Source organism: Thunnus thynnus, chromosome 14, assembly GCF_963924715.1.
Source record: "Thunnus thynnus chromosome 14, fThuThy2.1, whole genome shotgun sequence".
NCBI classification, from domain to species: Eukaryota; Metazoa; Chordata; class Actinopteri; order Scombriformes; family Scombridae; genus Thunnus; species Thunnus thynnus.
Window position 1 is genome coordinate 9,737,867 of NC_089530.1, and position 27,261 is coordinate 9,765,127.

At 41.3% G+C, this 27,261-nt stretch overlaps 1 protein-coding gene across 2 annotated transcripts in view; it reads left to right on the plus strand.

Annotated features, from left to right (window-relative positions):
• Window positions 1-128: 128 nt before the first annotated feature.
• The window catches only part of LOC137196814 (striatin-like), a 30,400-nt gene continuing 3,267 nt past the window's right edge, over window positions 129-27,261 (plus strand). Inside the window, exons 1-14 of one of the 2 annotated variants that reach the window (XM_067609706.1) lie at window positions 129-486; window positions 13,003-13,106; window positions 18,322-18,395; window positions 20,348-20,426; window positions 21,231-21,401; window positions 22,327-22,462; window positions 22,564-22,732; window positions 23,597-23,707; window positions 24,976-25,119; window positions 25,249-25,385; window positions 26,018-26,193; window positions 26,712-26,759; window positions 26,854-26,975; window positions 27,060-27,227. In XM_067609706.1, coding sequence (XP_067465807.1) covers window positions 274-486; window positions 13,003-13,106; window positions 18,322-18,395; window positions 20,348-20,426; window positions 21,231-21,401; window positions 22,327-22,462; window positions 22,564-22,732; window positions 23,597-23,707; window positions 24,976-25,119; window positions 25,249-25,385; window positions 26,018-26,193; window positions 26,712-26,759; window positions 26,854-26,975; window positions 27,060-27,227 — 1,852 coding nt within the window. In that variant the 5' untranslated portion in view covers window positions 129-273. The remainder of the gene's footprint in view (window positions 487-13,002; window positions 13,107-18,321; window positions 18,396-20,347; window positions 20,427-21,230; window positions 21,402-22,326; window positions 22,463-22,563; window positions 22,733-23,596; window positions 23,708-24,975; window positions 25,120-25,248; window positions 25,386-26,017; window positions 26,194-26,711; window positions 26,760-26,853; window positions 26,976-27,059; window positions 27,228-27,261) is intronic. The other variant, XM_067609707.1, reaches the window with a different exon arrangement.

The following is a 27,261-nucleotide window of genomic DNA, read 5'->3' on the forward strand; positions in this document are numbered from 1 at the left end:
AAGAGGAAAAGAGGGCTGTGAATCTAAAAACTTCAGTTTATGAGTAAAGAATTTTTCCAATAAAAAAAGAAAAAAACCAACATAGTTTAGCGACATGTAGTGGGCGTGGCCGCGGTTAGTGACGTCATCCAATGACAGCTAGCTGTCAGAAACTGAGTTCATTCCTTCGAGCAGAGCAGACGGACCGCCGTCGACAGCCTTTTGCTTTTTCCGTTTGTATCCAGCACCCAGAGTCAGCGAGACAACGGACAAAGCTTTCCACCGAGCCCGGCCATGGACGAACAGGCGGGGCCCGGCGTGTTCTTCAACAACAATAACAACTCGGTTTTACCCGGCGCTGGGAAAGGACCGTTGCCCGATGGCGACGCTGGGGAGGCGGCCAGGGCGCAATACAGTATCCCGGGGATCTTGCACTTCCTGCAGCACGAATGGGCCCGTTTCGAAGTAGAGAGGGCACAATGGGAGGTGGAGCGGGCCGAATTACAGGTGAAAAACACCACACGACCGCACATTAGTGACACTACCGGGGCACGATACTGCTCCTTTCTAGCAACTCGCTTTCAGTTTCTGTGTTTGATTGTTCTTGTTACCATGCTAGCTTGTTAGCTTTAGCTTAGGAGCTAAAGGCGCTGCACGACGGTATAGCGACCTTTTTACTCCGACTGAAACCACTAAACTTGCTTGCTGGCTTTCTGAGAAGGCTTGAGAGTGTGGTAATATGTTAGAGTGTAGGCTTAATTAAACGACTTACTAACAGCTATATTTATTAGCAAAATCTATAGAGTTGTTAGTGTAGCGCTAGCCACATTGTATGTGTAACATTTAGCTTTGCAATTTTCATTGCATTTTATTTCTAATCCAGAAAAAATGACAGTGAGCTGGAGGAAAGGTAGTACTGTTATTAAATGCTTGTATCTCTTTATAGCTGTCACTTCTGATAGACAGCATACACCATATAAGAGACTATGGAGTCAGTATGTCTTGTTTATGAATGCTATCATAATATACTAGATGCCATGTCACTGCCACTCATGATGGGGAAAATAAAAAAATGCTGTCTTTGGTAAAGGTCACAGTGCTTTAATGGGTCTTTTTTCAACTGTCAAGCAATTTTAAAAATTCAGCTACTGATAAATTGTAAGGAGGCAGAAGTTTTTCCTGCTGTGAATGAGGATTTTCCATGGAGGAGACCAGCTGAACTAGATGTGAAAGACCCAAGTTCACTCTGTAAACCTTGTTTTGTTGGGGTTTCCTGAAATCAGAATCTTAACTCCCTTTCTGTCAAGTTTTGTTTTGTATAACTCTTTATTCTTTTGCCATGTTTGATTTCACTTTATGGAAGCTCACTATATTTTCAGGTGAAGGTGCCGACCCCTGTTGGCTGTTTTCTTTTTCCAGTTGATTCAAGTAATGGTTAATAGTTATAGCCCTATAACTGGTATGTATGTGGCTTTAGCTGAGTAGAAACTGTCTGCAGCAGTCTACATGTTGGACTCTTAATAATCTGCACACAGGGAAAATGACTTCTGAAACCTTATGCCAGACCATTTTTTTGGCCAGGCTTTGAGTTGGCATTGTCATTACTATTTAGCTTGAGTCCTTATGTCTAATGTTGAGTTGAAAATGTTTTTGGGGGGCCAGTTTTTGGGTTTTAGACAAGAACCCAACGCTGACTTTTGACAGCAGGCAGCTCCATCCACACACTGACCTCAGCTAACAAAGAGAGGAGAGGGAGACACTGCATTGTTTCTACATTGGTGACGTATACACCGATCATTGTAGTAGGGTTTTGACTCATCAGCTCTTGCAGCTCTCTGCGTCTGGCCCATGTATTAAGCTTCCTGTCTGCTGTCATGAAGCAAGCTTATCAGCGAAGCAGCAGCAACTGCGGCAAAGCACAGTTAGGTTGCTAAATGGCTTATTGGCTGGTTTGTTTGTGGCGGCAAAATGGTGCGCGCTCAATTTGAGTCGTTGTTTTTCTTGTTGCCTGTGAATCCGAATTGAATTTTCAAGAACTAATGCTTTGTTTTCTAAGCTGTGAACATTAACTGTTTTTTAATATCTTCCTGTGCTAGTCCTGCACCATACTGGAACAATAATGATGAGTATTGAAAAGCTTAAATAATCCACATGGAATTGTAACCTTGTAGTGTCCTCGGGGGATGTATACTTATTGCAAACATATACGGCACTCTTACCTATAGAAGATATTGATGGATGGAGTAGCTTCCAGTGAAGGGACCATAGTGAGGAGGGAAAGTTAGAAAGTCATTTAAATGAATGTAAAAAGGCATGTATGAATAATGAAAAGTTCCAGTGGAGCTAAGAGCCTTTATGGAAGACACCATGAAGCATCTGCAGCGTGTTCTTTTTTTAATCCTTTCTGCAACATACGGTTCATAGTCTTCATCATCATCGCGGTCACACACTTTTGTTTCAATCACAGAATCAAGCTGGCATTTCATCTTGCATGTTTAAGGAAGGTTACAGTCATGGTTTCAGATAAAAGCCCATTAAGAATGCACTTAAAGCGATTTCACAACCCAGTGAACACTAGGATTTTTTTTATTTTTTATTTTTCTTGTTGGTTGCATAGACATTGCGTGGAAGACAATTGAAGCTGTGTGTTATGTCGCTGTTTTTGGGAGGAAGGCAAACCCCAGGGCTTGTAGGAATGTCGTCCAGCCAGCCTGTTAGGTCATGCTCAGAGCCACTCCTCTCTAGTGGAGCAGCACAGAAACAGTACTGTACATGCTGTGTACTCCTGCCGCTGCCGTGGCGATACTGTGTAATGCATAGGCCGCTGTCATTCATGATTAGACTCCAGCTGAGTGGTCATTGATAATCAATTGATTGACTCAATCAATCTGATTTGCTTACTTGTGATGGTGAAAGGTTACAGCTCTAGTTAGTCTGTGGTATGTTATTTTATAGTTATTTTCACGATCTGTTTTATTTATTGAATATTTTTTCGATTAATGCATTAATTTTTAAGAATTAGATTATTCTAGGGCAGCTGTGGTTTAGAGTAGGTCGTCCACTAATCACAGGGTTGACGGTTCGAAGTGTCCTTGGGAAAGACGCTGAACTCCAGATTGCTCCTGATGGTTAGGCCAGCATCTTGTGTGGCAGCTCACATTGATGCGTAAGTATGCATGTGAACAGGTGAATGAGAGGCACACTGTAAAGCACAATGTAAATCTAGTCCATTTAAATTGTCAATTGTCAAGAAAATAGCAAAAATGCCCATCACAAGTTTTTAGAGCCCAAGGTGACATCTTGAAATTGCTTGTTTTATCCGACCAAAACTCAAAAGATATTCGTTTACAATGATATAAAACAAAGGAAGACAGCAAATCCCCACATTTCAGAAGCTACAATCAGCGAATGTTTGGCATTTTCTCTTGATAAATGACTCAGACATTAATTCGATTATGAAAATGGTTGTTGATTTATTTTCCTGTCAGATGCCTGAACAATTAATAGACTAATTGTTTTAGCGCTCAGTGGAACTGAAACAGGTGGATTTGTTGTATTGGTTTCAAGTCAGATTAGTGGCACACACCAGTCAAGTGTATTTATTTTTGATTAGCGGTGTATACACAGCATGCTGTTGTTGACTTTAAAGCATTGTTTTGTAGGGCTGGGAGATAATTTAATATTATTGTGTAGCAGTTATTACTGGAATTGCATTATGCTGATAAGTTGTTAATTAAAAATATTCTGTTGACCAAAAGATTTCAAGCAAATTATAATTTAAAAACACACTTCTGCAGAGATTTCTGATGTAATACATAACAGTGGAGGGAAGTTCATTGTATTTTACTGAAATGTGATCATTTTTGCATACCCTTGCCATATTGAAATGTATATCTATTAGAAAGAATATTCTTATTAATATTGTGGTATTGATTTAAATGATATCACCCAGCCACACAGGTCGTCTCCAGGCCTCATGGCCGAGGTTGAGTCTAGTTACACCATGTATGGGCCAGGCAGTGCTCCAGTGTGCTTCATCAGTCCTCCAGTTATGGGGAAATCCCTGCTCCGTGGGGTATCTCCTTGCCAGAAGTATCTGTCAGAGGCCATAATTTGACACCAAGAGAAGGTTGAAGGTGACGCAGGGTGTAAGGTGGCTCCCTGTGGCTGCACATTGAAAAGTGGGCCAGCTCACCAGATAGAAACCCTCTTATTTCTAATGGAAAACCTTTTAACATGAGCAATACTATAGTGTGGTTCATGTTATTCGACTATTTCTCTGCATGTCAGAAACGACGTGGAGCAGCCTAGAATTACCCTGCTTCAGTTAGATGATTTATAATTGTGATCTCATGTTTATTTTTACTAATAGCAAAGTCTGGGGCATATTTAGCTTAATGGTGCAGGAATAAGAAGGACTGAGCCATGCACAAACATACTGTACACATGCTCATACCGTGGCATTCAGAAATTCAGAAATGGGTGTCACCGTCATTCCTCAGTCGATACTTCGTCCACCCCCAAGCTGCAGTTATTTTTGCTTGCCTTCTCAGTGTGCGCCTCAGAGTGGGAAAGCACAAAAAAAAGCAGAGGACACGCTCCCTCAGAAAGAATATATGCACTGTTGTCAGTAATGTTGCTCTCGGATATTGACACAGAAATTTTAGAGGTCGCAAATGTTAAGAGCTGTACGTGTTCACATAGAAACTAAAGCTTCACGACTGCTCACATTCTTTCTCATGTAACTGTGGTGTAGACCACAAAGAAAACCCCATCCTAAGTCATAGGTTTGACAGACTGCAGTAATATTCCACAGAGACACAAAGACAGTTATAGCAGTACAATCAAATATTCACTGTGTACAGATAATAGTGAGGAGTTAAAAGGGTTTGTGTTTTCCTTGCTTTCCTGTGTGCCTAAAAGCAGCCATGTTTATTAAGTAAAGAGTGGTCCTTTGGTGAACTATCCCTGTTGGACTCATGCAGCACATAGAGCCTTTCTCCTGGCTGCAGAGCTGAGTTGTTGGCCTGTTAATTCCCCTTCTCCTTCCTTCATTCACACTTACAGCCTTCATCTGTCTACGTGGGTGTGTGGGACAGCTGCCTGATTGTGCCGCAAAGTTCCCTTCCTTCCCTGGTTTTACAGTAAATCCGAGGTCACCAGTCTGTCAGAGTTGTAAATTTGTGCACTCACCATCGGGGCACAAAATTAGCACCAGCCACCAGCCAAATGCTGATAAAATATGCAAGTGGCTGGTAGATTTGCCACACTCACTAGCCAAAAAACAATGGTAATCTATTGAGTGGCTGGTAAAATTTGAACATGAGTTAAACAAAGTTCATTTTAACCCTGCTCACCAGATCAAATTGCTATTGTCCTAATTTGATGTGGTGATATGATGTGATGTAAATGGGTAAATGGGCTGTATTTTTATATATCGCCTCTTTAGTCTTCTGACCACTCAAAGCGCTTTACACTACATGCCAACATTCACACATTCATACGCAGAGGCTGCCATACAAGGTGCCAGCCTGCTCATCAGGAGTCCGGACGGTGGAAACGTGAGTGAGAGTCGGAGAGAGGAGTGTTGGGAGGAGTTTGTTGTGTTGGAGTACAGATAGCCTTGCTTAGTGTTATCTAAAGGATTTTCAAAGTCATGGCTTAATATTTAGCTGATTAGTTAGCTGTCCAACAACAACTCAACTCTTGCAAGATTTCAGAATGAGACCTCTCCTTGAGTGAGACTTGGTCAGACACAATGACAAACAGATGGGATTAAGTGGAAGGTAAATAAAAACGTTTTATTTCTCTGTATGGACCTTTCCATAATGTTGGCAGACACTTATAATAACAATCTGAGCCTGTCAGTGACAAAAACAAGTACTTTTAGTGGACGTACATTGACTGTGTGCTGTAGCCCTGTCCGATTACATTGCAGACCGTTTCATGGCTGCTGGCTGAAGCACTCTTGCTCAATACTGGACCAATTTCAAAAATTGTCATTCCCAATAGTCAGTTAGACACAAAAAGATGGGAAAATAGGGTCCAGGTTGAAAAATCCTCAAGTTTCCCTTTAAAGTACATGGTAAGAGAATTAGGTTTTTTTTGTGTAGAGTTGTGTAGACATTGTATGTCCTCCTCTGTGTATATAATTTTATTGTTTTGGTGCAATTTGTTTCTCTGTTTTTCTCTTATTTCTTCTATGTTTCTTAATTTTTACTTTGACATGTTTAAACGGTTAAACTGTTAAAACAGGAACAGCTGATGATGGGTTTTCTGGGGGGTTTTTTTCATTTGAAAAAAACTGATTTCAAAGTCATAGAGCAGAATTGCCCCACCTGCATCATTCTGTGTCGTATGAAAATTGAGCAGGTACTTTCTTGTCTTGAGTTACCAGTATCAACTTCAAAACCCCACGTCTCTTAATGCTAAAGAATAATCATTCTTGCTGATCTGTGGATGTATGCTTATTAGAAAGTGAAAATGCTCTTTAAGAAGCCTGTAAGAAGTAATAGTCACCTAAAGCTAGAGAGCTTGTCTGACATCCCTTACATGCCAGATAAGTATTGAAAATGGAGATGGTACTGAGCTTTTCTATCTTGCGGTGCCACACACACACTGAAGAGGCCAAAGGGCACCAGCTGCCTCCTTGCTGCCACTCTTGGGTGTTGACCGCCTTTTATTGGAAGAAAACCAGTCTCTGTCTGCTGGGCCTGTCCTATTTCACTCATTTCATATTCTGAAATGGAGCACCTCTAGCTCTGCCAGAGATGCTTACCCACATCAATGTAAGATCACTCCTGTAACAAACTATACTTATACACATTGTTGTGGATGCTGGCTTGTTATTGAACAGAAGATCACATATATAAGAAATATAGTCAGACCTACAAATTTTTTTACTAAATTATTTTTATTTCAAATCCTCTCAGCTACATCGCCAAGTTGTTGAAAGCTAAAGTATCTACAGGAGACATTAATACAATTATTTAAGGTTATTTTCAACATGGTTCTGCCAAGACCACACCTTACAGTCACACAACCTAGTTGTCAGAGAAAATGCTGATGTTGAAAAATTTAGCTCTTCGCTTGCATGCGTGAGTGTGTGTGTGCGCATGCCATGAGCCTTATGTAATATTGATGCGGCAACATGGGATGCAGCACCCTAGTCCCAAAGAAGCCCAACATACTGCCTTTGTTTGCACCCCCTCATAACACTGCAGTGTGAACTTGACATGAGCATTGTGATGGCAAAGTGCAAAGTGAAGCTCAAGTGGAAAGTCATGATGAGATGAAAACAGCAAATCTGTGTCTCTGTAAAGGCTTAGAAAAACAGTGATGTGTTTTTGTCAGCATTTCTTCGCATTATAAGGCTTTTTGTTCTGTTTTATGCGTATGAGGTAAAAGATACGGCTCTGCTCGTTCTCGATAATAGAGCAGAAATCTTTATTAAATCACAGTTTGAGCAGCTCACCCTTAATCCACGCTCACAGACATCAGTGTGGATCGATGTGCAGTGTCTGCATTTAAAGGGGTGAGCTCCAGCCATGATCACAGTATTTCTCGGTATTTCACATTGCTGTCAGGGATCAGGAAGAGCAAAATTGAGCAGTGGATTAAACACAGCAGTTTGTTTGAAATCCACACCCGACAGTCAGTCAGATGATTGTGTAATATTTGTAGATACGATCGCTATCTTTGGCACCTTCCAGGTTTCCTCTGAGACTGAATGCGGTTGTGGAAGGACCATTAGTTTTTGTGCTGACACTTGAATTGCCCTCACCACCTTGAGCTAAGAAGGAGGTGAAGGGATAGCTGGATGAGAAACTGGAGTTAATAATTGTTGAAATTCCTTCAGGAGAGTAAGGATAATCCACCTAAACTCAGCCTTACCAGGGGTCATTGACAGTGTATAGCATGAGATGATACAAATTTGTCTACCATCAGAGATTTTTCCAGGAAATGTTACACATTGCTCTGTGAATATATTGGATTTTATGATTTCTTTCATCAATGCAATGATGAACATTTGTCAGGTATTTAATATGCCAGATTACCTGAAATCTGATATTCCTGAGTGGTTATTTTATCCAAAACAGTCTATCAATTGATCTTCCAGAAGCTGTATTATATTATGATACACAGTATATCCATATTGTGATAAAAATGTATATTGTGATGGAGTATTTTATCTATTTGGCCCAACCTTACCAACACTGCTCTCTATAAATCCTGCAAGTGAAAGGAAATCTAACAGAAGCAGCAATCTCTTACACTGCTTTACTGTCTGAATGTGGGATATTTAATATGTGTAAGTATTTTTGGAAGCTTATTCCAAATACCTTAAAAAATGTCATTGTATTTTATGAGATGAATCAGCCAGACCAATGTATAAACAGCAAACTAGATATAGTCTAAACAATAATAATAATGTCTGTTGTCCTTACGAGGACGGACAGACTGCCATGTTTACATTTGGATTTTCACTTCATATATCATTGATTTTCTGACCACGGACAAAAGCCATTTAAAATACAGTTATGAGTAAATATAATCTTTAAGGTGATCAGAACATAAATTGACCAGCGTTTAGGACTGATTGGTGATTAAAGATTCAAGACTTAACGTATCTGGATTACTGTTGTTCTGACTGTAAAGGAGTTCAATTGGTCCGTGATGATGTTTTCTATTAACAAATAGAAAGTACAAGCTGTACTACTTTACAGTAGTGCATACAGCCCAGCACCTCTGCCGTGCTTGTGTTGTTTTGCTGCTCTTTTTTTTTTCTGTTGCTACTAGTGTAATGGCATGCATGGAATGTACTTGGCTAGTTATCAGGTCGGCCATCACGGTGCTCATTGGTTTGCGGTAACTGTGAGGGTAAACCCGGTGTTCATTGAAAGGAAGGTTGTTTGCATTGTAAATGTGAGATTTACACCAGCCCCCTTTTCCTTGTTCTGTCCGGACCGGAGCCGAAGGGCCAGCGTGTGTGACCATTTTGTTTGTGTGCGAGCCCTGAGGTTGTATCCACTGAATTTCTTTGTACAAATGGAGTGAGCTCAGTCTTGCTGCTGTAAGATTTTTCAGTGTTCACTCTGTTGAGATTAAATGGCCTCATTGTGTTGTAGATGTCTTTTTCGATGACGCAGACCAAGTCTGGAAGAAAACATGTCTGGAACTCACACTTATCAGACTTTGAGGTCATTTTAAGATATAAATAGTCAATCATACTTTAGCTGAAAATCGTGTTGAAAAAGAAAATAAACGTTGACATCGTAATTTAGTGGAATTACTCTCATCTCGCTCCTGTGCTCTGTGTAATCCACTGCCAACAGCGTGTTTAAATAATGATGATTGACACTATAACAAAGTCACGCCAGAGACACACAACTATAAAAATTAAGAAATAAAACTGCTCTCCTGCTTAATACAATTGTTTGTTGCCAATTCATCTCACGTCAAGCTAAATGGCGCTGAGAAAGGGCATAAAATGTATATCTCTTTTTAGTAATTGCCTTTTTTTATTGAAAAGAGCTGAACTATGTCGTTTGAATATCTGTTTGTTTACGCAGTTTTATGTGTTTCTGTCTTTAAAAGCGTCTCAGATTGTAATTAAACAGCTGGAAGCTGCTGCCTTATCCATTTTGCCTTGTTCTACTAATTTAATTAAGAGTGGAAAATTGACTTTCAAACTTGGACAGACTATATGCCAAAGCAGCAGATATTGAGACCAATTTTCTTACCTCGGCTTACCAGAATTTAGCGAGTGGCTGGTTATTTTCCTCCCTAGCCATTAGCCTATCTCTGCTGCCTCCTTTTCCTGTCTCTGAAAAGCTCTGCGCTGTAGATGGATGCCCCATTCTGCATGTCTCTTACTCAGACAGACTAAGGAGCCCTTATCCAGCAGCCCAATAATGCAGTCAGTGTGAGGCCTGGAATTAAATGCTTCCTGTGTCTCTTTATGGACCGAGTTGACTCATTGCATTCCTCCCAAGGTTAATGTTTGATGGAGGAGAGATGGCGAGCCAGAGATTCACAGAGCTGCACTCTTCTCTATCTCTGGCACGGCAGAATGCCATGGGTCCCTGGGCCAGCGCTTCATGTGGATAAGGAAGTGAACGGTCCTCGCTATCTCAATCAACACACATGTACAGTTTCATCTACTGTGAAAACTGTGCAATCTCTGTGTTTTGATATGTGAGGTAATCTGTTGAATGCGGCTCTTCTTTCACTTGGTTGTTTTTTTTTGTCATTCTTGAGGTATGACTTGAATGTGCAGCTCTCATTGTCAAAATAAGTGAGATGAAGAAGAAACCTCGGTACTTTTTCGGTGCCCTTTTGTTGGAAATTTGTTGTTTTTTCTGCTCTGCATCATTTAACAGTTGAGCCAGAAAGATTGACTGTGTTCAGTCGGACATCAAGAGACGATTAATGGAAAATAGCTCTGCAATTAGCATAGTGAGGTATTTGAAGATTCGGTCACCCAGTTGCATGTGATACAATTTGAACACCCAGAGGCAGTGGTCCTGACATTTCCTGATATTTGGATCAGAGCCACTTTAGCCAGAGTAAGTTATTTTGGGAGCCACTCAGTCTGGCCCTATTCAAACACTGATAATTTTCCATATGCAATATTTTCCTAATGCCTTATTTGTGCCCCTTTAACTATGTGCCTCCTCTGCTATCCTTCGAAAAGCACAAAGCTATCCATGTGTTATTGCATGTGAGCAAGTTGTTAGTTATCTACAGCGCCCTTTACTCCTATCATATTGGGAAGTAAATAAAAAAAAAACTTCTGTAATCTACCTCGCTGGATAAATCAATATTTTTCATCAGGTAAAAAATTAACAGCTTACACACTGTTCCTTGTGTTCTGTGGCTTTGCTGACATTTTCTCTATTTATTATCTGCCCTGCTTCAAGTCACTGAAACTGAGCTTATAAACGTACCAGAGGCCTTTTCGGATGATTGTTTTTTTGGGCACAACCTTTCATTCTTGTTTGTTCTTTCTGTGTCAACGCTCAGTAATACGGGCTCAAGGATGTGGGAAGTCAGATGCATACTAAACGTTGTTAACAGTGCTGTCAATCCAAAATGCATTAGTATGGATCCAGCTGAAAGTAGACGCACATGAAACAGGATGAATAAGGAATTGTAGATCCAATTGTGATACACATGCTGTGCTGACGTACCTTTTCAAGAGCGTCAGTTGTTGGCCTCTATGCGTGCAGACTGTTGCCAACTTAACTCAGTGCTGTTATTTAGCATTATTTCTTTCTACACATAACTAGCCTGGGTCTAAGGTCCGAGCGAGGACCGTGTCAGTGTGGAGTCGGAGCAGGCAGGTCGATCTGAGTTCTTGTGCGGAGAACTGTGGATGATAAGAAATGCTGTTGTTAATATGAGGCAGATTGAAGTGCTGTCGTGACTCATTGTTGCAGGCAGCAGCAGCAGCAGCGCTACTTGCTATCTGTGTGAAACTGTGATCCAGCCCACTCAAACTCGCACCATCCTCTGCATGTAGAGTGAAACACAGAGAATCAAGTCTGTTTTCATTCTCTTGGGGATGTTAACATGTAGTTTGTAGAATTCAAATAATTTAAAAGAGAAAGTTTCAATTTCCTTTTTGATGTTAGAAAGGAGATTTTTGGCTGATGGTGCTATTCTCATTTCATCATTTTTCCAGTGGATCTGTGTCATCCCATCTTTGCTCCTCTGTGCTGATTTGTTTGTTTTTATGTGTTAATCCAAAATAAGTATCGCACTGCATTCAACTGTCATCTCTCTTTTAAAAGCAGAGTACTGAAGCCCACCACTTATGCTCATTGTCTTGTTGGTGATTTACAACAACTGAGACGGACTCTAAAGTAGTGTTGAAATGGAAATAACAGCATGCTTATCCTCCTTTCTGTAAACAGCGCAGCCTTTAGAGACTTCAGCCGCTTCCAGAGCCTTTTGGCAGTCTTCACCTTTCTGTAACCTCTAAATTACTGAACAGACTGTGCAGACAGATTTTGTTGAGTTCAGTTTTGATTTATCTCTGTTCTTCAGACTATTACAAGCGGGCCAACATTTCAGTATTTCTTTATACCTCACTATAAAGTCGTAATTGTGAAAAATAAGCAGCTTTAGCTAGTTGAGGGTAGCTGGAGTGCAGTCGCAGCTAGATGTAGCAAAAGCTAATTTACCGACTTTTTCTGACCAATTTTGATGCTCCATCATGGTACTCATAGTAATTGAGTTTGTTATACCACATTAAGCATAAAGCTGTAGTTAAATGTAATTAATGGAGAAAAGAGAAACCTGATAAACTAGTCCTGTTGAAAGCTAACTAGTCTAGCTTAGTTGGCCGTTAGATTTTCCACAGAGTATTTGATCTTATCTGTCTTTTTTTCCCTCCTTTGTAGTTTTGCCTGTAATATTTTGTGGTGATGACAATCTTATCTGATCCTGCTGTAAGATAGTTGAAGTTTTACTCAATGTGTCATCTGCTCAGCGTGATTTATATAGTGAGCAAGCCCCAGCACGCTCATTACAAATGTGTATGAATATGTGCACGCGAGCATGTGAGAGTGTGTGTGTGTGTGGTGGCGGGGGGGGTACCCAGCAATGTAATGTAATGTAATGTAATGCTGACTCAGACTGAGTGCGTCAACAGCTGCTGCCTGTTACTGAAGAGAGACAGTGGTGTGCAGAGGGAGAGGATTTGGGGGGAGGGGGGCTGATAGTTGTGTGGGAGAGCGAGTAGGTTAGATTAAAATAGAAAAGTACAGATTGGCTTTTTATTTCCCATCATGCCACGCATATTGATTTGACACCATCCTATTTCTGTCTCAACAGAAGTAGTTGCTGTCAGATGTTGCCTCGTGGAGGTTGTCTTTGAAGTGTTTGTTGCAAGGAAGCTCATATCTTGGATGAAGATGCCAAGAAACCAGAAACATTGACTATATTTATAAAAGCGACTACTGTATATCTCTTACTACTTTAAAATGTGACCTGACAATCCTATTTTTGTGTTTTCAGGCCCAAATCGCCTTCCTGCAGGGGGAGAGGAAAGGCCAGGAGAATTTGAAGAAAGACCTTGTGAGGAGGATCAAAATGCTGGAGTACGCGCTGAAGCAGGAGAGGTGAATGCCTACAGCCCACCCACCACACACACAAATACCTCAGCTTGTCTGTAACAACTGCAGTGTTTTCATGTTTTGTTTGTTCCCTAAAAATAAATCCCCTGCCTCTGAGAAATGTGGAAAAGGAGTACATGGCAGTGTGAGATTCTCACCGGTCAACAAATCAACATCTGCTGCACCTGCGCACAGCTAGTACACTCTAGACTGCAGCTCTGTGCATCTTTTCAGAAAGATTTATTTGATAGTGTGTAAAAAGAAAATCCAGTCTCTGCTTGTTTGTATTCTACATGTACTAGTCCGATGTCTCAGCTGCTGTCAGCAGTAGCGGTAATGGAGTGAGAGTGCCAGAGAGATTCCCCCCGAGTCCAGCTGGTGTGATGTCTCTGGACGAGAGCATGTGTTGGCAGGGAGGCTTTGTTTGCTGTCTGATGCTGATGACTCTGCAGCGTCCTCAGTAGAAGGACAGGACGGGAAAGGAGAATTCTGTCTCCAGCTAAGACAAGGTCACAGTCGCAGCTTTCTTTCTCCATTAAACCAGAAGAATTACATTGTTCTCATTCTCCCGTGTACCAACCCGTCACACAAAAGGACCCTGTGGTAGCGGTGGTGATACACTTTGCTTTTCCCTTCCTCCTTGATGCATGGCTGCACTCTGGAACAGAGATATATTGGCGGTGTCACCACGTCTATACCAATGTGACTTTAAGCCATCAAGCATATCATTCAAAGAGACTCTGAAACAGTAGCCCTCCACAAAAATAAACAAATAGTCCTTGTTTATTTTAGACACATGTAACATCTTTCTATCATCATAGCTCAGGACTAACTCAGTGTATTAAAGGGTAATTCCAGTTTTTTTTTTATAAATTAGGTCTTAATTTCGTAGTTTTGACCATCATTCCTATCAGTAATACTGCATTGGCCCGAATATAAGATAACCCTGATTATAATTATTTTCCAATGCCTGTTTTTGGAAAAATATGTGTTGAAGATACAACACATGCTTGTCCTGTTAGGAAAGTGTCCCTGAGATACTAGTAATGCGAGGAGAAAGAAAGTCCTCATCCTTGAAACGTTTTCTCCCATAAAAGTGAAATACTTCCATTAAAACAGAATGTAAATCCCACATTTCTACTTTCAACATTTGGAGAAAAACATGTTACACGACACTTCAGAAACTCCTACAAGTAACAAAACACTTTTAGGACTGAGACTTGAATGCACTCTTTAGCTTAGCAGCATCAATGCTACAAACAACGTAGTCTGACTCACCGGTTGTACGCTTTGTGTATAAGCCTGCTGATAGTCGACTATTTCAGACATTCTCCCACCCTTTCGCTATCTAAGTGTTACTGTTTTCAAAATCCCCATCACTACTTGAAAAACCAACAAACCTCAGAGCTAGAAACCTACACGCTGAAAACGGCAACTTATGTTTGTCTTTTTTATCAGTGAAACTTGTATCACATAGTCAACATACATCACTGTTTTATGTGGTCTTTTCTTTTGTGGGGAAGTTCCCCCCCGACACTATTGTAGCAAGGGCACTGTCGCTACATCCTGGGCTTAGCACCGCCCAAGACGACTGTGATTGGTTCAAAAGAAATGCAAACAAGCCAGAGGGTTTTTTTCCCTTATAGCAGAATGATAGTGGGTGCAGCCAGACCTTAGTGGGTGCAGCACTGCCAGCACTGGAGAAAGGTCTGGCTATGCGAGACTACAAACAATCCATAATGCAACACTCTCTGTAGGAGCTGGTGTGCACTGGTAAACTCTCTGTTCAAAAAGAATATCTGATCTTGTGAACATGTAATGGTCTAGTCCCCCACTTTTTCTAATGTAATTTCCAGACTAAGATATTTGCGGTACGGACATTGTGTTCACAAAGATAAATGCTGAGATCTGGGAATGAGGAGATATCCCTAATACAACTCTGGTTGTATTAGCCAACTATTCACTGGGAATGTGTGGAATTCTGTGAATGCAAAGCAAAGCATTGCTGAAATGAGTGCTGGTAACGTGTAGGGCTGTAGTCAACCAAAGAAAATCTTGGTCGACTGAAATTCTACCTACTCTTCAACCAATCAATTGGTCGATGGAGGGAGGGAATGTGCACATTATCTCTAGATTAACTAAATCGGCCACAGTGCACTAGAACTGGTAGCCTTACTAGCCTAAATGAGTTATAAATAAACATGAAAGCTATTTGCAGTATATTAAATCATTTTAACCTAATTACTTTATACTGAAATGATAACAACAGACCCAGAGTCAACTTTGGTTCTGTCCTGAAGATTCTTTCATCTCTTCTGTGCTGCAGCATATCCTGCCTGATTCTGTGGAAACCAGATCTTCTTCATCCCCACACAGCAGCATAGCAGTCTCCTTCTCTTATCAGTTTTGGGGGTTTTTTTTGGATACATGTTCCTCCTCCTCCTCAACTACTGTATAGGCTGCGTCTGGATTTTCATCGTCCAGAAAAGAGAGTTGCTTGAAACGAGGGTCTATTACTGCAGCTGTAATGTACACACTGCTAGTCATCTTCAGTCTTCGGTCTTTAAGTTCCCACCTACTGTCAGTTTCTTTGACCAGCTTGCTTTTCATTTTTTTTGGTAATGGGTCTGTCATCATCCGTAATGGCTAGGTGTCATTTTTTCAAGTTTGCCAGCATAGGTGTTGTCCTCTTCAGACAGTAGCTCAGTGGGTTTCAGCACATTTGTAATAATCCCAGCTGCATTCCACTGTACTGTAGTAAGATTCAGTGTACTGCACTCGTTCTTCTTGGTAAGGTTTGGGTCAGAAGCACTGCGGTAATGGGCCAGCGTTAGCATCGCTCCAGCAGTCGCTCCAACATTGAATAGGTTGAGTTCCAACATGTAGAGACATCCTGAATCAGTTCATTTTTAGGGACATGTCGCTGCTCCTGCTTCTCTTTTAGCCTAGTTTTTGCTTTGTGTCCCTTTCTGAAATGTCCCACTAGATGACGCGCAGCAGCCACGGTGCGACAAATCAGGTCTTGTTTGAGTTCAGAGTTGATACAGAACTGCAAGGTGTCCGCAGCACAACTGACTCTCTGCACATCTGGTCATTCATTCGGTCTCCATACAGAGTGCCACATTAGCCATGTTGTCACTTACAACGGAAACTCTTTGCTCCTGGAATTCCAAAGGTATCGCCAACTTCACTGAGTTGTGTAGCAATGTTTCAGCCCATGTGTGCCTCTTCCATTTGGTCTGTCTCAAGAACAAGACTGTAGAGTCCACTCTTCGTCAATAAAATGGGCAGTCACAGTCATGTATGACTCCATTCAAAAAGATGTCCACATATCTGTGGTCAAGCTCAGTGCCTCACTGCATTTTATTAACTCCAGAACCTTCTTTTTTAATCTGTCATATTTTAGTCCATCATATTTTGTGGTTAGTGTGTACATTATTGTCTTGCATGCTGGCACTGTATATCCAGGTTCCACTGCTACTTCTGGCCGACCCCGGAGCCGTCAAAGCTGTCGCAGTTATATTTCAAACAAAACGATAAGGCTATTTATTAGACTAAACATATTGAAATATGCCAATTCTGATGCTGCCACACCGGCTATTGATATAGCACTTTTCTCCTTTTATGAAAGTAAAACCAGCGATTTTCTGACTAGTGAGAATTTGGTCGGACAAGAGCATATCGACCAACCCATCAACCAGAAGGTGTCAGCCCTAGTAACAAAGCCCTCTCTGCAAAAGAAAAGGTTAAAAATAGACAAATGGAAACTGGAATGGCTAGTTCAGACGGTAACAATTGAAAAGACTCACTGCAGGTATCTTAGCTCAGCCAGGAGAATGTAATGAGAGCCATAACATGTCTGAGTGAGACAGCAGCTGTCAAAATGGGTCCGTGCCCTCATTCCTCCAGTCAGCTCTGAGGTTAGATAAATTTTTGCGTACATTTGCTCTGTGAGGAACATCATTATTAGGTTTGTTAAGCGTGAAATCATCCTCTGGCTGTTTGTAGTGTATATTTATCTACTTTTCTCCAGTGAGGTCACCATAGACTTTGTCTCAGGAGCAACACTTAACCCAGAATTACTACCACCACTTTTACCACTTTCCCTGGTTGCTAAGCAACAGGTTATGTCTCCGAGGGTATCTGAAAGCATCAGAAATGGCTCTCTGAATGTAGGATGTACCCAATTTAAAATTAATTTGATTTTGATGTGCGGGTGCTTCCTCTGGATGGGGGGGGGGGGGATTAGTGTGGCAGTGCTGTGTGCACTGAAAGGTGTGAGAGTTCTCCTCCTATTAACTCTATACAGATGTGTGTCGTCACTGGAGGAACCTGCATCTCAGTACCACAAAAGATGAAATCCATTCATTGCTATCTTCTATGTGTAGTATGTTTTCTTTAATGATCACCTTTCAATGGAATTGTATTGTGATAATATGTGCATTATTGTATTTTTGTTTTACACATTTTTGTCCAAATTAATAATTCCAACCAAATTGTGATAACAAATAAGTGAAGTTTTTATTTTATGTGTGAAGAGTTTGATGTAATGCGTCACAGTTACACTGTTTTGTTAGTATACTGTACTTATGTAGTTTATAGCATGAACATCACTTTGATTGTCATATGTGATTTTGCATACGATATCTGTTGAAATAATTTATTGATTATTCATCAGAAAATTAATCTGCAACAACTCTCATAATCTTTTAAGTCAATTATGCACAAAAATGCAAAAAATCAAAGGTTCCAGCTTCTCAAATGTGATTTTATTTTTTTTAAACCTTTTATGAGAGTAAATTTGGCTAATCAGAGCTCATATCAATATCAAGACAAGCAACTTGAATATGTTAGCATGGGCTCAGGGAAAAATTACGATCGGCATTTTTCTAACAGTTTATAGACAATTAATCAAGAAAATAATCTGCAGATTAAATGATGATGAAAATAATTATTAATCGCAGCCATATTTATTCTATCATAATACTGTACATACTATATCGCTATCTGAAAAATGTTCTTTTTAATGTTGTGATATTGACCCTACATACGAAAGCATCTGTCTAACAAGCGAACGTGTCTGTGAGAAGTAGAGCGATGACTTTCAAAGCTTATGCAGATGCCATGCATAATGAGTTTTTTAAATAGCTTGTTCTCAGACCTTTTTGATCAGCCCTGTTTGCTTATTTGTATTCTTTTTTTTTTTTCTTTTTACTTCCAGAGCAAAATACCACAAGTTAAAATATGGGACAGAGTTAAATCAAGGTGACATGAAGCCTCCAAGCTACGACTCTGGTAAGTCTATGGAAGCTCAAACATCCAACTCCACCTCTTCATACTAAATCACAGTGATCGTTGTGTTCACATACCTCCAGTGACAGGACTGTTACGCATGTGAAGGCTGCATTCATGTTGAATCTTGTTTGCCTTGATAGCTTTCGTCACAGTGTCCTTTCCTGAATAGTCAAAGAGTGCCATTGTTGTTCTAGAGGTAATGTACAAATATTAGCTACTTAAGGTGTTAGTGAATAACAAATTTGATCAATTTGTTATAACAGAAATATAGGTTGAAAGAATTCCTTAGGGGTATATGTATGAAAAACTCTTTATTTGGAGCAATCATACCCATTTTTCACTTGAATGTAGTGGCTTTTAACCATGCAGATAGTTTTTATTTTATTTGTCCAGGTTTGGGTAAATCTGCCTCTGAGATTTCAGACCTTCACTTTAATATAATTGAGGTCAATAAAACTTTGTTTGTGGTGTTTAAAGCATTGTGGAAAAATTATTCCAGAGATATTTTGAGATATTTTCCAGAAACATTTTGTCAGTAGGAAGTATTTGCTGTCATTCAGAGTTACTGGGATTATTGTCTCAAAATGTCGCTGTTGAATTTTTTTTACATGCAATTCTTTAATGTGAGCATGAAAAAAAGAATTACCCTCCGTTCGTATTGTGATGGCAGCAGGAATATCAGAGACACAGAAACACAATGCTCCTGATCGTATATCCTTGGGAACTCGGACAAATGAAACCAAAACTCTCTGCGTGGCTTGATACCACTTCATGAATTAAGTTTAAACTATATTATCCATTTAACTCTTTCACTTTTCAGTGTTCACCCTCTGTACTACAGTACCTTGATTTTCTGCAGTATCCCTCCTGTATCAGCGCACTATGTCTCTTGTTGTAATATTGTTGTTTAATTGGCCTCTCATGTTCAAGTCCTCTGCCATCATTAAGTCAGATTGCGATATTTTCTCTCCCCTGTCCTCATCTCTATTCATGAGGGCTGTTCAAAGCACCCGAGCCCTTGAAGTGTTGATGAATGAGGGAGGTGAGGGGGGGAGAGGTGTTAGGTGGATGGGATGGAAAGGGGGGTGGGGGGGGGAGACGAGGAGTGGGAGGTGTTGCTCGTATGGTGGCACACCTGCCCGCCGCTCACCCTCCCAAATAAGGCATGACCCACTTTTTTGAAGCACCCTTCGTCTCTCTGCCCGGCCAAATCAAGCCCTTGACACACACACACACACTCACCACATCTAAATCTTATTAACACATCTCTCTGCCCCATGCAAAATTCCCAGCTGACTCGTGAACGTAGTGCTGACGTTGTTGAATATCAAAGTGTGCTTTGAATCCCATCATGATTTGTTTTGTCGCAGCCGTAGACAGTCATAAAGAGTGTGTGTTGTTCTGGATGCTGCAGGCACAGACACACGTCATTTCTCTTTCTAGTAAGTCATGGGACATGGTTAGAGCGGAGACCGGCCATTTTGAAGGTGTTGAAATGCATCATTAAATATCAAATGTTTTTGTTTTAGCATCGAGAACAAGCTGTTGCTAGTTTAAATCTCCTCTCTGTTTCTTCTGCTAGTGAAGTTATGTATACAGTTTTTATAAGGCAATAATTAGCCATTGGTATGTTAATATTTGCATTGTACCAAGTGACAACTCATGGTGAACTACAATAAAAGGTGACAGCTTCTGTTCTTCAAGACAGCTGTTGCAAGCACGTTTGCTACAACTTAAAGAGAAGCAGCAGACCCTGCATCTATTTTTCAAATACCCTATCTACTTAACTCTAATCCACTGTTGACTTACTGAAAGCAGCTGAGCGCTGGATGTGTGTAGTTGCCAGGACGCTGTGATGCAGGAATGTTCTGGTCGTGTTTACCGAGTGGAAATAATGTCAGAGGCTGTGTTGTTTGTGGAGCCCTGATTTGTGTCCTTCCCCTCTCCTCCAGATGAGGCCAACGAGAACGAGATTTCTGGATCGTTCAACAATCAGCTGTCCTGGAAACAAGGCCGTCAGCTCCTCAGACAGTAAGTGCACATGATTTTATCCTTCTGTGACGGTGTTCAACCTAGAAAACAGAATCACTGTACTAAGATTAACTGTACGAAAGATTGAAAGACCTGGATGTTCAGACGTCCCTAGCTGCATTTGTCTGCATGAGTAGTGTCACCTGTGTCAGACATAAAGGTGTTTGTGAACTTATTGTGCTACAGTGCCAGCAGACCCCAAAAAACTGTGGAGAAGAGCTCCCTCACATGGGCAGCAGTAGCCATTACCTGCTGTTTTTTTTGTTTTTTCTTCTGTGTACCCCACTGGCTCAGGAAAATGTAGTTATCATATCATCCTTCTCCCCAGTCGGTCTGTGTAAATAAAGCAGGCTCCGGCCTTTATCCCAGACACCATCAGGCAGCCTCACACATCATCTGCCCCAACATGCTGCCTGATGAGGCAGCCAATTTATTCTCGAGTCTGTGTCAAGGGACAGATCAATAATGTGCTAAGACACCCTTCCCCTTCAGTCAGTCGCCCGCTCAAACTGCTAGAGCGTCTTCTGCATCCCTACAGGGTAGGTGTAATATTTGATGAGTAGCTCATCTTGCCTCCGCAGAGCTTGATACTGTTAACTAGACCAGTGCCAGAGGACATGACACATTTGACAGTAACAAGTACTTGAGTCTTCCTCATCTCTGATCATGCTGACGTCTTTGCTGTAAATGAGCTTATTGTCAGCTCTGTTGTACAAGAAGATGTTGTTTTCAGCATTATTAAAATAATTTACAATGTCTCTGCACCGATTGAAACCAGTTAACCAATCATTTACCTTGTTCCAGGTACCTGCAGGAGGTGGGCTACACAGACACCATCTTAGATGTGAAGTCCCAGCGAGTGCGAGCGCTGCTAGGATTAGCTGGAGATGGAAGCGGGAGAACAGGTGAACGAACTAGTACTGAGCCTCTGGTCAATGGAACGGACACATCAACAAAGGGCATGGGTACCAGAGGGTGAGTACTCTCCTCTAAAAGCATGTCGCATCGTGTCTAAGACTGCGTGGCAAGGGGCTGTGTTGGGCAATCAAATACATGCAAATGTACATTCCTGGCTGATCAATTTGTAATGTGAATGCCATATTTTTACTGTCACCACAACAAAAGATGAAATAATTGGCACCATGATAGTTTTCCAGAGTTGTAAAATCATGTTTCAGAGTGTATTAAACGGCTGTGCAGCATTTTAGCATCTGCACAGCAGACACAACACAACCCGCCGATGCTGCCCCTCGCGTTATTATAACGCTTGGTTTTTTAAAGTTATTTAAAAGATAGTCTTGCTCGAGGTATGTCAGACGGTGCGATAAGTGCCCGGTGAATCGTTGCATTAAGATGTAAATACAAAAAAAAAGATGCAAGACACGTGTCATCAACTCGCATCACTTCTGTGTTGCTCTCGTGTTTTGTAAATGTAGCTAAACAATAATCAAGGTCTGACGATGAGATTGTGAAGTCAGTCGCAGCCAGGGAAAAGAGGGCGACGTGAAAAGCTGATTTGGCAAAGTGAGATTTAGGTAAATCTGTTTTGTAACAGTAGCTTTATTCCAGCTCACCACTGTGATTAGTTGGTTTGTAAACACGGGTCATAGAAGCAGTTAAATTGTGGGTTTTTTGCCCTAAATTTTTTAAACACCATCATTTGGTATGTGTTGCTCATAAAAGTGATGGTCTGAATCTGTGTACCTACTGTATAATTCAGTATTTTCAGGGTTTTTTTTTTACTTGGTGTGGTTATGTATTATGCTAATGTGACTGTGCAAACAAAAAGCCCACATGCAATATTCTGAACACATACTGTGCATAAGCCTGAAAATGTCAGATAAGTTAAACATTGTTAATACAACTGTGTGTTAACGCACGCTTCAATATGCTTCAACAGGAAGGCTGAACTCGCTGACACGAGCGCTGTTCTAGAGGCCTTCAAGTTCATCGAGAATGCAGCAGCTGAGTTCAGTGATGAAGATGAGGAAGATGATAGTGAGGGAAAGGACAGGACCAATGTGGAGTCCCGGACGGTAAGAAAACAAGTCTTCCTTCACTTTCTTCACTTACATAAAGTTAAATAAAAGTTGTCATCTTATACTATTAATAACGATCCTGTATTCTCCCCCTGCAGATCCTGAGGAAGAAGCCTGCATCGTCATCGTCACCGTCACCAGCCAGTATGGACACCAGTGAGGACCCAGACACAGAGGAGGCGCTGAAAGGCTTTGATTTCCTGTCCAGCCCTGACGAGATGGACACCTCACCGGAGTCCAGAGGCACCGGGGACGGCACAGACTGGGGTGAGTGATGGTCTATGAAGTGCAGAGTTGAAACTGGAGGAAAAACATAGAAATATAATACAGAAGTTTCAGAGGCACTGAAAAGATTGCTAGTTATTTTATGTTTTAATTGTATAATTTGCCTATTTCTCTAGATTTGACTCTTGCTCATAGTGCGGTGATTGTTCACAGAGTACTCGTCATTCATATTTCATGCTGTGGTCATAAATCATAATGTTTGGAGTTTCCCTGTTTAACCCATAGTGTGTGATCTCTTCCACTGTGTGTTCCCATAGCCAGCCTGTGACCACAATGTCTCTTCCACTCCTGTGTGTATCGACAAGTCAACCTGATTTCCCTCAAGTCTGTGACACGTGTCCCACTGGTCCTTAGATTAAAGCTAGAAAAAAAAAATAGGCTTGATGTCATGCTGAGGCGTTTCTTTGTATTTGGACGTGGGTTGGAGTATTAGAGTCATGCCTATAGACAATTTGATTATCACAAAGGCTTCAGGGCGAGGATTTTATGATTCGATTTGTCATGACTCTGAATCCAAATGTCCAAATGAAAGAATTCCACACAGGGCATTAATTCCTTCCCACCACTCTCCCGTCTTTCAGTAGAAAAGAAATACTAAAAAGATTAAACAAGATAGCTGCCAATGCTGCTCCCACATATAGTAACTCTGGTAGTGGTAGTGGCCTCATTTAAAGAAAATAGGCTCCCCTCAGGTCCTATAGGCCTACTACTCTACTCGAGGCTTGAGAAACCTCCAGGAGAGTATGAGAAAGCGCTCTGTGCCTCACCCACCCTGCCAGGCCGCTCGGGCCTCGACCAGGGCAGTTCCTCAACAGCCTCTCGGTCTGGTTTTGTCCCCCTGTGTAGAGAAGGACGAGCAAGGTCCCATTTCTGAGGCCTGGGACGTGGACCCGGGCCTGATAACCAAACTCAAGGAGCAGTACAGAAAGGAACGCAAGGGGAAAAAGGGGGTGAAGAGTAAGTCCTGTCAGGCGTTGCTGCCTCCCTCCCTCTCCTCTCTTTGTAGAGCCTGACTTTCCTCCTGAGTTCAGCCAAGAAGCCTCAAATCAAAAATAAACATCTTCACTGTTTTTTCTCATCTCCTTCTCTAGCTGCTCCTTCTTATGTATGCCTTCTATTTGGCATTGCTATGTCCTCCTTTCTGTCATTTCATACTGAATGTTTCCTCTGTCTTCTGTACTGTCACTATTATTTTCCTACTCATATAAACTGCAATGCCTGACGCATGTTTTTCTGTCCCGTTTTAAATGTTTTGATTTATATCCACGTCATCATCTCGTCCGCACGCTCAAATATCAGAGATTGATGTGAAAGTTAGTCCATCTGCGTCCCATCTGGGCTCTCACTCGTCTCCACAGTCATCTGTTTCCTATACCAGAATCTACAGTCATAATAACATGATTATCACCATCATCATCCTCATCTGTCGGGCCGTGTTGATACTGTACAGTCATGTTGTTGCTTTTGTAAATTGATAGCAATTAAAAGCTTTTTCAGTGACTCGGTGAAGTGACTCAGCTGAATACTACTGCTCTGAGAATAACAGCCCACTTCAGACCCATTCAGTTGCTGAGAGCCCTTTTAGATTTTACATGGACAAGACCCGAGCTCCGTTTCTTTTACTGTGATTAAATCATGAGATCGACAACTCGCACTTTAGCTCACTTTCTTCTACATTTGATCGCAACATCACTTTTCACACTTAGCTTTTTCCTCCTCTGGTTTTAGCACAGTTTTATTTTTTTTTCTTCACACTGTGTCAGTGATTTATCACTTTTGTGGGAGTGTGGAGGAGATTATAAGTAGATTTTTAACCTCATATATACTGTATTTACTCACTTGGCATTAGGGATAAGGTTTTACTCATGCTAAATGTTTGCAATGAAAACAATAAACATTCAAAATTGATCTCACCGCATCCAGCTGTTATATTATTCCATCCACACAGCCCACATTTAAAGATAAATGTGCTTTAACCCCTTTTCTGCCTCTTCAATTCATCTAACAAGGACTCTGCTGCTGACTTCCCTTCATTTTCTCTTCTTTATAATTTATTAATTTCTTTTTCTTCCTTTTCAGTGCTGCTTTCCTTCCATATTCATTCTTTTTTCAGCTTGTACTCACAGTTTTTTAATTAAATATTTTGTTGTTTTTGTGTTTTTTCTCCGCTCCCCGTTATTACACGTGTCTCTTTGGTAACACTGTTGACCTGACTCGTTAAACAGGGCCCAACCGGTCCAAGCTGCAGGACATGCTGGCTAATCTGAGAGATGCAGAGGACATGTCCCACATGCAGCCTCCATCCACCCCTCAGTCACGGCCCAACGTGGCCCGGTTCAACGAGCACGAAGGGAACCGAACAGATGAAGGTGACACTGACAGAGATTTAACCATTATGTGTCTAATTTTAAACAAAAATACCAGCAGATTATAGCACTCTTAACTCTCTCTTAATAGTAGGCAGTAGTTTTATATTTATTTATTTATTTTCCCCGTAGTTGAGGCGCTGACCTTCCCGCCCACCTCAGGGAAGTCGTTCATAATGGGCACAGACGAGGCCATGGAGAGCGAGCTGGGCCTCGGGGAGCTGGCCGGGCTCACCGTGGCCAACGAGGCCGACAGTCTGGCGTATGATGTGAGTAGGAAGGAGCGAAATGGATTTCAAGAGCCATGAGACCATCTCTCTGGGAGGAAACTATTTCTGTTCATGTCATCATTGCAGCCTTAAGAGAAACAGCCTCTTTACCTGCTACCTCCTAATTTGCAAGTCATATCACATGCTGAAAACTCAGCATTTGTGTCTCAAACAGCTATTTTTATAGATTGTGTCAGAGAAGCTGCTTTCAAAGTGTAGTGTTGGAAGCTGTCAGTTTGTTTGTCTCACTGGCAGAAGTTGAGATCACATTTACAGTAATGTCAGTTTCATGGCTACGAAAAAAGAACTCTGAGTAGTTGGTGAGCAATTTAGTGCCATATTGGGTTATTCACAGGCTTTGCAAAGAAAAAAGTGATTAATGGATGTTTTATTGAGACATGCAGAGTGGCATTTAAAAAGTTTTTCTTTTTAATCATGTTTTTTTTTTAATTTACAGTAGCTGACTACTCTTAAAAATACAGAAACATGTTCTGCAACTCTACACTGCCTAAAATATAAATTAACTGAAATTCCACAAATCTGCTGCACCTGTAGCTCAGTTTAGACCTACTGATACATGTAATAACGGCATTAATTGGATGTTGAGTTCTGATTAGATGCTCTCTCCTCAGATTGGTAACAATAAGGATGCCATGAGAAAGACATGGAACCCCAAATTCACTCTGCGGAGCCATTTTGATGGGATTCGAGCTCTGACCTTCCACCCTGTGGAGCCCGTCCTGGTCACCGCCTCAGAGGACCACACACTCAAGATGTGGAACCTTCAAAAGACCACTCCCGCCAAAAAGTAAGAATGTCTTCATTCAAGTTAAACAAAATTGATTTCTCGTTGAATCCTACTGTCAGTTCAACTTTTTTCCTGTCATTTTACAAAAGGACCAATTTCATGTTGTTTGGCTCAGTCTCCCTTTACCTGAATAAGCAGAGTGAGCGTGACAGCAATATAAAGAAAAAGCTCTACTGTGTGATTACACTCCCATAAGGGGGATAGCCCACCTCTGTTGATACACTGTTACACAATGCAGCTACAGGAAACGGTCCCCATGTGACAAAGAACTGAGGCTCATTATGTCACAACTCAGCAGCCCACACACACTCTATAGTGATGTGATGTTTATTTTTAGAGGCTGAAGTCATTATAGAGTCGAGGGTATTGGATTACTGGTACAGCATCAAATTGTACGTCCATTTATGGCTTTATAGAACTTAATGCCAATGATTTCATATGTAATTATTAACACACAATAAGTGGGTACTGCTGTTTGGTTTTTTTATGCGTTACACTGATAATAAATTTGTCCACAGGAGTGCGTCTTTAGATGTGGAACCGATCTACACTTTCAGGGCCCACAGGTAAAAAAGAAAAGCACATAAATACAGTTTTTCCGTTTTCAGTGTTGTTTTCATAGCCAAGAAGTTTTAAGCATCATCATTATTCATCCCACAGGGGGGCTGTACTGAGTGTGGTGATGAGCAGCACAGGGGAGCAGTGTTTCAGCGGAGGGGTTGACGGGACCATCCAGTGCTGGAACACCCCCAATCCCAACATCGACCCCTATGACTCTTATGGTAACGATGTTATGTGTTTTGTTTGAATATGAGTATTTTAAAATCAGAACTAGGTGACTCACTTGGTTCGTCCTTCTGTTACAGACCCATCGGTGCTGCGTGGAGAGTTGTGTGGACACACCGACTCTGTTTGGGGTTTGGTGTACAGCAGCGCACACCAGCGCCTCCTCTCCTGCTCTGCGGACGGGACTGTTAGACTGTGGGACGCCAACAGCACCTCCCCCGCCCTCGCAGTATTCAACGAAAATAAAAGTACTCACTTGACTCTTGTATCATGACTTTTTAT